General features: G+C 44.4%; 1 protein-coding gene across 3 annotated transcripts in view; it reads left to right on the plus strand.

Moving 5' to 3' along the window:
- The window catches only part of fmt (phosphatase 6 regulatory subunit 1-like protein fmt), a 56,443-nt gene that overhangs the window by 24,196 nt on the left and 19,650 nt on the right, over window positions 1–12,597 (plus strand). Inside the window, exons 12-18 of one of the 3 annotated variants that reach the window (XM_075675758.1) lie at window positions 58–176; window positions 884–969; window positions 2,877–2,969; window positions 5,312–5,335; window positions 9,817–9,896; window positions 11,064–11,121; window positions 12,460–12,587. In XM_075675758.1, coding sequence (XP_075531873.1) covers window positions 58–176; window positions 884–969; window positions 2,877–2,969; window positions 5,312–5,335; window positions 9,817–9,896; window positions 11,064–11,121; window positions 12,460–12,587 — 588 coding nt within the window. Of the gene's footprint in view, window positions 1–57; window positions 177–883; window positions 970–2,876; window positions 2,970–5,311; window positions 5,336–9,798; window positions 9,897–11,063; window positions 11,122–12,459; window positions 12,588–12,597 lie in introns of all 3 variants that reach the window. The other 2 variants (XM_075675756.1, XM_075675759.1) reach the window with 2 other exon arrangements.

Raw genomic sequence — 12,597 nt, forward strand, 5'->3', positions numbered from 1 at the left:
ATGCTGACTCAAGTGCCTGAAGGTTGCCGTTGCGAAAATTTTGCCTCTTTTTCCCAGATCTCAGCCCGGAAAACACCGGCGCGGTTACATGGGCCACCTTACGAAAATTGTCAATGACATCGTAGCCGCAGCGGACGGTGGGAACAACTCTGAAATTGTGCGAGAGCGGTTAAAAGGTGCGCTTGTCCTGGAGCATTTGGAAAGCTGATAGTATGTACTGGAGTGGAAAACAAAAGTTATATAGGGCCACTAAATCGGAGCTTCAGTGCCACTGTTAATAGCGGGTTAACGGCAGAAGCAGTTTCCCTGCCCTAGCTTCAAGCTATGCATAAGGTTGCTCTTATAGTGACTACATAATGATAGCAATAAATCGGCAATGAGCGGTAACGTTGGAAAGGCCAAATGAATGAGAAAAACCATGGGACTTCATTTATCGTTAGTAACGACTGAATGAAGCCAAGAAAGCGTCACGGAACTTAACTGTGCTTTTTAATTGAAATGTAAAAATAATAGGGAAATTAAAAGTGGAAGATGAGACAACTTGGTAGGAGCTTTACCAGTTGAGATGAGGCAGCTATTCCCTCCCTCCCATGTTCACGTTCTTAGGCATATGTGTAATTGCTGAGGCAGTGTTAGCCATGGCAGCAGATGTGGAGCATCCTTTCAATCGCTGTCATCCTATAGTATCTGAACTTGGAAACAAGATGTGGATATAAATGTCATGTGCTACCTCAAGAGGAACGCCTACCACTGTTGACAGTGACAGTGAGGTTCTGTTTCGGTTGCCCTTAATAATTTAAATAATTTTATGTTAATTTGTCATGAGGGCCGCCTAACCGTGGCAAGAGCCTTATCGAAGGTGTCTGCATGTTCTATTTCTCAGACCTTCCTGAGGATATGCAGGGACGATGGAAGACGTTTACTACAGAGACGCTTGTAGAAATAAACAAGAAAAACACCGTGTGTTTGGTAAGTTGGACAAGATTCTTTTAATTTCGTGCATTTGACCAAGAAACTGACACTTCATGAAATTTGTTTATGTTGGCTTTATTGGACAGCTAGACAGCTACGTGTGTCTGTTTAACCTAACCTTATGTCATCATCATGAAATGTTTGGTACCATTGCATATTGGATCTGTTGAGCACACATTCAGCAATTTTGGTTTTGTGGCTGTTTGCTAATCACCAGGACTTATCAGCACGTCAACATGACGGACATGAAGGCATTCATGCCTTCTTTTATCAGCCTCCTTGATAAGACAAATGTTTTTTGTCATTGTTTGAATAAATCATGAATTAACGTATCGGACAAATGTAGGTGCTGTATTATGTTTTTGTTCATGTCCGTCATTTTGTGCTGCTGGGAAGTTTCCATGTCAAACGTTAAGCAACTTGCCAAGATCAAGCTTCTTCAGAAGTTTAAAGGATTGCTCTCTCTAACGAACTATCGCCGTCACATGAAGCGCTAACATGAAGCGCTAACATGAAGGCCACATGAAGGCCACACGAAGGCCACACGAAGGCCACACGAAGGCCACACGAAGGCCACACGAAGGCCACACGAAGGCCACACGAAGGCCACACGAAGGCCACATGAAGGCCACATGAAGGCCACACGAAGGCCACATGAAGGCCACGTGAAGCGCGAACAGCGGAATGTGTGGCCAGAGCATAACTGAAGGTGTACGGCGTTCCATCCGGTCATCAGCATTGATAGGCACGCACATCCAATTTGACAGCAATGTGCGATGATGCTTCCCTTATACTGCAGTATTTTCATTTCTGTCCTGGGTATCTGAAAGCGAGAAAAGAAACATCTAAGAAAACAGAAGCTATATTGCAGTATAGGAGTAGTATTACCACACAGTGCGGCTACACTGTAATGTGCTGTTGGCATCAAATAAAACGCGAACAGCAGTGCGCGTGGTACAGTTCACGCCATCATCTTTTCTTGCTTCCAGATAAGAGAGAACCATAATGTCATTGCTGTCACGGTACGTCGTGCTGCTAGTCATCTAGTCGCTAAACATGGCGTGAACTGTGATCTAAACATAAAAGCCAGAACTTCACCACTGTAACATAAAGTGCAGACATCGAAAACAAAGGGGCTCATATTGGTTAGGCCTCCGGAAGAATTGTACGCACTAACATACAAAAGTGATGGCGACCTTTGCAGTGCATAGCAGATTGATCTACGCTTTTTTTTTTTGGTGGAGTGTGTAGTTTACAGAAGCCATCCCTTGCAGTGATAGCAAGGCATGAAAATGTCAGATTCTGGGTAAGTCGGTTACCAACACGTAGTCTTTGCACTGTCCAAGGCACTCTTTGAATTAGTTGTTAAGACTGCAAGATACAAAAGCTGCGAATTCGACAACGCTAATGCTTCCCTTGGCGAAGCTGTTCTGAGCAGTACGTTGTTATAGCAGCTCTGTAAAACCCAGATCATAGCCATGCTGCGTGCAAACATCAAAAACTTTAGATTTGTTTGTGACCGTGAAAGCTGACTAATGCACAACAGGTGTAATGAACCCCTTCTGTGCTACGCTATTATCCCAGATTGTGACCAAAAATGCCCAAATTAATTGTGAAGATCCCAGTTGCCAACATGTTTTACATGCTCTTAATGAATGAATTCACTTCTGCGTGGATTGTGGGCTGCCATCTGCCAAAAGCGTGACCAAGCGAAAGTACCGCAGACTAGTTGAGCTCGTCCTTGGCTGTTTTTACCAGAAACGCAAGAATGAAGCCAGCTCATCTAAGGCTCAGAAGGGGCTAAGAAAATTGTGCTTATCAGAGTCCTCTGGCCAGCAGTAGGCTTAAAACAAGCAGATGATGGCAGTGAAAGCTGACGGTGGGCTTATTGTCCCTTGGTCTAGGGTGGCGGAATGCCCAACGTATCCAGCACTGATGACGACGAGTGCATCGATCTTCGTGATGTCGGCTTCCACCAAGAGGCGGCGCTTCAGCAGGTGCGTAGCCAGCGTTTGCAGCCAGGAGTCGTATTCTGATTGTCATCCCCAAAAAGCGTAGTCCGATTGGCTGCAGCACAGTAGCTGCATGGACCGGTTCGGTTGCAACGGCCTTTGGCGGCGCCAACGCAGTCTCCGGTCTTGGAGTTCAGTCTGTGAACGGCGGTATGAAGTGCTGCGCTTCTGCAACTTCGGCATTAACTTCTTCGATGGAATGCAGCATCGGAAAGCAGACACAGCGCAGTTGCACAACAGCTACTGGCTGTAGAAGCCTCTCTGACTTTTGCTTGCTTGCATGCAAAAAGCTATGTTCACATGTGATCAGGTCCTTTGTGGATTTACGGCAAGATAGGCACTTGCGCAACTGTTTTGCAGAAGGTGAGGTAATGCAGCCTTGCAGACGAATGGTGACAGTAAGAATAGTAACACAGCACACTAGTTCAGTGTGCGTGCCTGAGTGGGCCAATCAGAAGACTGACCTTGGGGTACTGTCTCTGCAGAAATGGGAATCGGAAAATGCATCTGTATCGGGGTCATCTCGAGGAACCTCGTCACGGCTGCTTCCACCTTCACCAGGACGCTGAATGTCGTGCTTGAGATTGAGAAACAAAATTCTGAGACGCTGCTTGTGAAGTTTGTTTAAACAGCAAAGCGAAACACCAGTCTTGGTGACCATTGTAGGCTATTCCACCTGGAATTGTGAAGAAACCTTCCAGGAGGTTAGCAGCAGATGAACTGTTGATAGAAAATAATTTTTTCATGCTTTGTGAGGTTTAGCTTAGCAGAAATATTGCTGCTGGGAAGAACATCTGGTCTCCTCATTGCCTAGTACACTCTGTAGTTGCACTGCACATGGATGTTTTTAGGGCTAGCAACAACTGTTATGGTGCAAGGAAATTACAATGCAGAGGCCTGGTGGTTATACTTCGGATTTCAGTAAAATAAACAGGTGGGTTTTGTGACAGCTGACTGGGGAGTGCATGAACTGTGTGTTTAGCTGGTAGCAGTTTTGGGGGGGGGGCAGCTTAGCTCTTTCATTCTAGGCAGAAAAATACATTTTACAGTCTTGTGGGCCGAAACAGTTCCCAGCAGTTTTCTCTCTTCTTTAGCGAAATCCAGTGTGGATCTTATTTGATGCTTCCCTGCTTTGCTTTGTGTGAATGGGCCATCATCGTTTTTAGCATGTTCGCTGTGTGAGCAGTTCTTAGTCCGAATTCCTGTGCATCGGGATCCACTAGGGGGGGTCACTTGTCGTATTTCTCTGGGGCTTCGTGACCCACCTGTGAATCGCCAGGGAGTTGTGCTCCTTTGAAAGTTACTCAAGCTGTGGAGAAAGGGCACCATGATGCATCAGATCAGAAAGAACAAGAATTTTTTTCTCTCAGATTTCTAGCAAAGACTTCACTTGCGCACTGCGGAAAAGCCCTGTACAGCTGCATAGGAAGAAAAACTGCAAGAGCCCACCCGTGACCTATGTCACATTGAATGTGTTAAGTGCACTGGTTTGTTATGATGAGGTAAAAAGACAAGCTCTCAGCTGCATGAATGAGAGAGCTTGTAGAGCTTCTAGGGCATTCAGAACAGTGTTCGTTTTATTGCACATAGTTACAACTGTGACGATTTAGCAGTGACAGTACAACCATATTTTCAAGAGTGAACCGCCAAAAGAAAAGTTCAGCATGTCCCGAGATGCCTGTTATTTGGGGACCATTCTGTCACACTTCACCATGCCTCACCTGTTTTCCTCTCCATCCTTGCCTGCGGTTTTTGTGGATTTACCCATGTGTGACAATTAAAAGGTGCAGGCTTTACATTACTCACTGTGTTTATTCGTCAAAGACTGTCCTTTCTCTCTTCTTGGGCTCTGGCTCTGTTGTTTCTCTGTTTTTTTTTATCAGTCTGACATGTTAACGTCACTACACCTGTGACGTCAAGTCTCAAGGCGGGTTAATTTTCTCGTCACATGTGACGAGACTCGCATTCACTCTTTCCACAATCTCAGCGTTTTTCGTTTCCCTACGAGATCTTTGCAGCTAGTCGACTGGTGTGCGACTAGGTGCGGGCATGACTAGCCCCCACAATGCGACAACTAGAATAATGTGAATTTTCTTGTCACATGTGCCGTGACAAGAAAAGGGTCTTTGAATAGTTTTTGAGGTGTTGGCGGGGTTAGCCTTTGTAATGTGATGCGATGCAACTCACCCTGTATGCCCGTCAAAAAGACCCTTCGTCTCTCTCTTTGGGCTCTGGGTTTTATTTTTTTCGTTTGTTTCTCCCCCCCCCCTGAGGGGTTCATGATTCTGTTTGCTAACCCTCCTTCTTCCTCACTTCCCACAATGCAGGTTTTCCCAAGGTCTGTGCAGCAGGTGAGATAGGCTTTCTTTCTTTCCTTGCTTCTCTCTCTTTTCCTTGCTCCCCTTCCACAACCATAGAGTTTCATATGAGGGCTACTAGAGGGCGCTCTGGTGTGGAGACATTGAACCACAGTGCAAACAATGGGAGCTACACGGATATTTTGTGTTGTGGCTGAAGATGCACCACCTGTGCGTCGAAGCTTTTTGGAATCGCTAAATTCGGGGAAGGTGAAGTTCCTTCTCACCTGTTGCTCACAGGGTCTGGAACTTGGGAATAGGATAGGGTGCAGTGAGCTATGGGCATGGCATGGTATACTCTCATCCAACTTTCTGTGGCAATGAAAAGAAGCCATGGGGGTGAAGCTTTCGCACATGCATTACTGTGCCTAGTAGTCCAGCAGAATTTGACAGGGATTTCCGCTTCGGTTTCTCATAGAAAATATCGAATTGGCATATAGCATACCTGCAAAATCTCGCGAATCTTTCCTAAAGGTTATGAATTCGGGCTTGTTCTGCGGTCTTACAAATGTTTCAAGCTTTGCGGAAAATAAGCTATGTTGGGGAAAAAATAAAGCCATAAGAAAAGAGAGATTGTGGTGGTACTTGTACTGCCAGCTATACAAGACACCATATGCTGGAGGTGTGCTTGCTTCACAACAAGTTTATTTGGCCAAGCTCCTGAAGCAAGCCAAATGGCCAAGAGCAGCGTCGCTGAAATGGTAACTTGCTTGTGCATTGCGTCTAAAGGTAAATCATTGGTAATAAAGTGAGTGTAGGTATACCACGAAAAGCACATCTGAGAGCACAGAAGGAGAAAAAAAAAAAAATCTGGTATCCTCTTCTGTTGGATCCACAGGATTTTTACGAAAGCACACAGGTTGGCAGGCATGGCTTAGCTTGCTACTTTCGATGGTGTCGTATTCGCATAATGAAGAGGAGTAATGTGAAAACAAATTTGAGAAACTGGGTGTTGGCATTTTGCCTTATTTTAACATGAAGGCTGTAGTAAGACGTCCGTCTTCGTAAACGAGACTGTGGGGATTGCCTGTGAGTTATCTGAGAAAGTTGTCTGTGAGTACATTGCACAGTTTACGTGACTGTTAAATGCTGCAGTTATTGATATTCACTGACCTGCTTAGAGCGCGCACTAGTTAAGCTCCTTGGTTTCCTCCATGTTCCACTAACTTTGGTGGGCAGGCATACTTGTGACATTTGTGCAGAGCTGGGGTTCCCAAGCTGGGTTCAGTGGAACCCTTTGGTTCTGCAGACAACCTTACATCTTGTAGGATAGGACCAGGCGGGGTTGTCTATGAGTACCAAAGTTAATACACGTGCTACTTCATCATCATTGGTTATTTGAACACTTTGTGGGATAAGTGCCTGCCTGGCCCAAAGCAGTAATTAAAAAAAAATTGTTTATTGGTCTGCATAAATCTTCTGTAACTGATTGACTGCTGAAGAGCTGTTCACTTGTGGCATCACTTCCTTTTGATGCGAGCCTTGGGTGCGAGGACCCCAGCTGTTACAGACAGCTTATGGGTGCCCCTGTCATCAGGGTCCCCTGATGGCATAAAGCTGGGGAGTCCCCGGCCAAGGGTTACAAACCCATGCACTTGACCTTTAGCACAGTTTAGTGATAGTTTCTTCATGTTTTTAAGCCCAGGTGCATTAACAGTTGCGGTAACACTGATCATATCTCTTTCCGATGTTCCAAATCAAATCCTCGCAACAGCCTAAATCTCAAATTGCGCACAGTGTTTTCTTGAACTTCAAGGTAGCATCACATCGCCCAAAGTCACACCGCTTGGCATCGTGCATCGTGTTGAGTTCATTCACTGGTACCTGGCAGGCAGGCAGGCAATGAACTTTGTTCAGGTCCTGAGGAGAGACTCCGAAACCCCTTTACAAGGGAGGAGCCGCCGCGGGCTGCTCCCATGTCGGGACGGGCAGGCCATTGGGACAGCCTATTCGAAGTATGGACGGACTATTTTGAAATATGTGACATTACATGGATATAAGGGCACTCAGATTTTTGCTCAATTAATGAAAACAGATTTGAAACAGTACTTTACTGGTGTAAAGCGATTTGGTGTCTCTTTTAATGGCTGTTTAAGTCAGTTTAGGAAGGATGTGGGCATCAAGCAGGTTAATGAGTAAAACTTTGTTGTAACAGAGCTGTGTGAGGCTTGAAAATACCTTCTTTATGTCCGATATCCGTTATAAGTGCACATTCCAATGTTGAAAAAAAAATATATATATTGCAACTAGGTCTAGGGGAGAAATGCAAGTGATCTTTTCTGCTCTGCCTCCAGCAGACCGGAGAGAATGATCTAATGTTATGATTTTGATGGCACATCATTGGCTTGCCGTGCCAGTATGTGGCATGTGAGCCTTTCACCGTTGTTTAATATGAATCGCACGAGGTCTTCACATTGTCTTTCCAACTGCAGGGACAGCTTAGGCGTGCATTCACATGCAAAATGCGATGCTTTCAGTTTCTTGTGCCAAGTGTTTGACATACAGTCGGACCTGGATAAAAGAAACACAGAATGAATTATTGTATATAATGAACGGAAAAATTCATTAAATAAATCTTTCTGATATCAGCATGTATCCAATATGTTCTTATAACGAATGTTGGATATAACGGACACTTGCGGGATGCGACGGGGCGAGACACGGCGAGATTTGCTGCCAGCATACATACATTGAGCAGTGAGCAAACAATCATGTGCTTCGTTTTAAGTGGAGTTGTCTTGGATCTCGCAACTTCCGGTTTTGTTATGAGCACTGTAATAACTTATAGGAGTCAAGCGTGGCCAACCAAATCTTGCATTTACTTCGGGACACCCTATAGTTTGTTATTAAGCCAACGGTAATGCAACTCCATGTTTCTCCATAGTTTGCACTGTGTCTGCCATCTTAGTACAGTGCCGTACTGTACAGTACCGTACAGTGCCACCAGACTTCCTTGTAGTAGTTTTTGTGTGAAATTCTGTGCGTACGTGCCGTCTGTCTGTCTCCTTACCTCACGTGTCTTATTTTCTTGCCTGGCCCTGATTTTACTACTGTCTGTGCTGCACGTTGTAGATTGCCTTCGTCATTGGTTTGTGGCTGCGACTAGACACCGGCCTTTGCCTGTCGGATTGTCTTGGCTAATGGGAGCCTGCCTGAATTGGGAGAGACGGCTAATGCTTTGGGAGGTAGCATAGAATGTTTCTGAGGTCCCTATAGTGTTTTTCTCCAAGCTTTTTCCTTGTTTTGTTCCTTTTAGTATTGTAACCTTACAGTACATCAAAACCTTTCGCATTGGGAAAATTTTCCATTCCTTAGGTAACTGCATAATTTTTCAGCCTCAGAGAAGTGGGAAGTGATCTTGGAAGGCCGTGCTTTCCTGTACTGCAGGTGCCGTAAGCTATTGCAGGTGCTGGGATTGCATCATTGTTTCCATGTTTTGAGTACTATCACTAATTGGTTTATCACTACATATTTTTGCAACTTGTCATGCTGTGAAAGGCTTGTCATGTTGAAAGACTTGTTGAAAGTGTAGATGAAAGCATAAACACTTAGGCCGTGTCCTGTGTTCTACTGCTTCACTGGCCAAGGAATCAACAGTAGGTAAAGTTAGCAGTGGTAAGTGGCGTACAAAATGGATTAACGAAATGCCCGAGTGAGGTTAAAGAAATCCCTTCCCAGATCTAATTGTAGGCCATTTATCTATGTAGTTGCTGTGAGTCGAACATGACTTGATGGCAGCTGACAGTGGTGTTGTTTCGGCAAACATGGTGACAATAGTTTAAATTTCCGGAAAGAAATTGGGTTCATTGCCTAGCAATGCCTGGGAGCAAGGGCTAGAATAATGTAGGAACTTTAGTTCCATTCTTTCACTTTTTGTGCTACCTCAGTGGTCCAAGCAGTGTTCCGCATAAGCTATGATATTTGTTCATTCATTTTTATTTTCTTACTCTCTGAGGGGTTATTACATATAGGATGGGTTTGTACAGAAGAAGGCATAACTGCCACATTGATTCAACACAAAATGCAATGTCAGCTGGTCGTGAGAGGTGATTGATAATAAAATATAATTGAGCCAATGGAATCACTACGTTGTACGTGCTCAGGACCTTTTGCAAAAAAAAGAAGCATTGTCATGCCTAGACCATTACATAGCACATAGATCTGCACTATTTGGCAAGACATTTTTGCATGTACTCGCATGTGTGACTGGATCTGTTGCATCGTCTCATTTTATCCTAAGCTTTCTGCTCCTTCTAGGTGTTTATGATTACACATTTCTTTTTGCTCTGCTTTAACTCTTGCCCAGCTTGCTGCATTCAGCCGTTAGTCGTCGTAATCTCCATTGCATTAGTTGCGTAGTTGTGAACAGTTAGTGCTTTGTATTGTGGTGCCTTCTGTGCCACCTTGGTGTGACTGTGCTGCGGGACTTCGTGACGTGGGTGCGAATATGGCCGTAGGCCTTTTCTGATTACCAGATGGAGCAGGTGACAAGCAACTTCGTCGAGCAATTTGGCTTCAACGATGACGAGTTTGTCGAGGCGGACGAAAACCTCGTGTGAGTGGCTGAACTTTTGCACATTGTCTGTTGTTGAGCTGCAGAGTTCTAGGGCTGTTATTGAAATGCAGATGATAGCGAGGGGGACAAACATAGCATTGAAAAGAATGTATAAATAGAATCCTGATGTATTGCAGCTGAATTTTAGCAGTACTGATTTATTGAGCAAATTCATTCAATGCAAGTTTTCAAGTTTTTAATGCTTCGCTGCATCCTCAGCACCATTAAAAGTAGATGGAAGAAAAAGGCTATAGAAAATATGAAATTTTGAGTGAGTTTCACAACGAAAGCTTTTCTAATCATGGCTTTTACCTTCATTATCACAAGTATTCAATTGGGAAGAGGCTGGGTTAGCCTGATGTTGATCACTGCTGTCAGAATCAATTAAAGAAGAGAACTCCTACATAAGACATTAGCACTACTGACAAGTAATGCATACATCGGTCATGCAGTGCTGTTACTTCTTACCGTATAATACACTCAAATAAGGGCTGCACTAATGTAAAAGCCTCACTCCCAGCTTGGCAGAGCAAAATTTGAAAAGAAAAAAAAAGAAAAGCTGTGTGGCTTTCTTCAGTGATTGTGGTGAAAAGCTTTAAAGTCAGAGGAATATTTAATGGCACGAATGACATGGAGGACAACTGTATGCCAAAGTGTACTGCCAGACTAAGCTAGAGCTGCGGTGACAGTGACAGTATTGAGAACTGGGCGGGGCTCCAGGTATGTGGTATGCATGCGTGAACAAATAAATGCATCATGGAAACAATAGCTTACACTGTCTTTGGTACAGAGGAATTGCGAGGATTACGCACAGCTGGAAAAAATTGGAACAAGATGGGCTGCCCCTGTACAAGGGTGGCACATCATCAAGATCGCGAGAGAAAAGTGGGGCCCTTATGCAAGCATATTACAGTGCATGCTTTGCTCATGTTAACAAACCTACTTGGGAGATGAGGATAGCAATAGGGGCTTGTTGGTATGGCATGTGCCTTCTGTTGTCCGTGTCAAGCTTGTGCTATAACAAAATAAGATCTACTTGGGAGGCTCACACATAGGCTTCACGTGTACAAGTTTAGACACAAGTGCCTGAAAGTTACGGGGTGTACAAAAGACATTCCTGGGGCAGCATCATGGACTTCAAGTTCGCCTCGTTTTTCTCGTTTGCAGTGGTCAGCTCGACCAGCTGGCAAGGGCAAACTTTCAGCTCCCGCCTGAAGTTAACATGGTAAGTGACATGCATGATTAGAGGTTTCCATGACCACTGCATGGAAGGTTCAAGAGTACAGTATAGCTGTACGCTCAAACCTCTATATAATGAACCTCGATTTAATGAAATCTGCCGTGTAACAAACTGTTTTCATTTCGTTATCCTAGTTCCATTGAAAACCGTGTATTATCTTTGTGATCTACCAAATTAATTTCCTGACACAGTTTCTATTGAACGAAGTTTTCGGCTATTTCGAGCATGCATTTCAAGCCTGTGCGGCTGGTAGATCTTGCAAGAATCTATAAATCTGAAAAAGTTATTTGCAGATTTCTTTCTGCAGGAAAAGTAAGCGGCATAAACACTGTAGAATTGCGCACGTCGGGACGAGGTATTTTAAACGCCATTTGGAACGCCATTGGACAACTTGCAGTGCGCAGTAGCTCAGAGTGCTCAGTGAAGGACGACAGCTGGCGATTCCTTCAAGGGACACCAACGGCAAATATAAAGTCAAGCTAAAGTGATAGATTAATGCTCGAGAACGCCTGAGGCGTCAATGTTGTCACGAACAGATCTTTAGTAATAGAGAAATCGAGAAAAATGCAGGGCCACTATTTGTACATGTTCGAAAAGCCAGCGTTCGATTTCGCCTCACGCGATTGGACTAGATTGGCCTAGGCCGCGATATCGGCGCAGCCTGGACAATTGCGCGAGGCGAAATCGAACGTCGGCTTTTCAAACGTGTACAAGATAGCGGCCCAGGGTACGATTTCAGACTGCCCTGAGACATTCAAGTGCTAGTCTTGGTGATGTAGGTACTCCTCATTATAATTCTATCGTTAGTACTCAACCTCCATAATAAAAAGGTCATTGCATGCAATTATAAGATCGAAGAAAATGCTACTTGCCCAGTTGTAAAAACTTCAAATGCAGGAGGCTTTTTATCAAGATCACTGCTGCTGCAAGCCTGGGATCTTAGAGTAAATGTATTAAAAAAGTGCCGAGTGCTCTCACCTAGGAACAGTTCAAACATTTTTTTAAATATTCAGGCTGCAAATTTGCAGGTTTCAGTAGCGAACTGGTTGGTTCTTCGTGGTAGTTTGCTTGTTCCATAAATCTGGTAACTTGCAGTGACCTCAGCCTCTTGATGGGAAGTGAATACTGTTTGAGCACCCCTGAAGGAGGAGCTGTTTACGCTCTGAAATGTCGGGTTTTTAATACAAGTTTTCATTTGAGTTTTCCTTCCCTTTAATTCAGTTTGAACAAGGTTAGATGGAATGTTTTTTTGCTACAGATGCCAGTGGGACAAAGTAGACAGGGTACTGGGAAGTGAACAGTTTCTTGTTTTCTCTTTTACAGCAGAGTCAGGCTGAGCTCTTTGAGCGTATCTGCCGGGAAAAGGTTCAGACATTGGATGACGCGGACAGTGACGACGACATCTGGGATGACAAGGAGGTTGTCCTGTCCCCAGACACGCGTGGACGCAGGTACTGTCAT

Source organism: Dermacentor variabilis, chromosome 11, assembly GCF_050947875.1.
Source record: "Dermacentor variabilis isolate Ectoservices chromosome 11, ASM5094787v1, whole genome shotgun sequence".
Taxonomy (NCBI): domain Eukaryota; kingdom Metazoa; phylum Arthropoda; class Arachnida; order Ixodida; family Ixodidae; genus Dermacentor; species Dermacentor variabilis.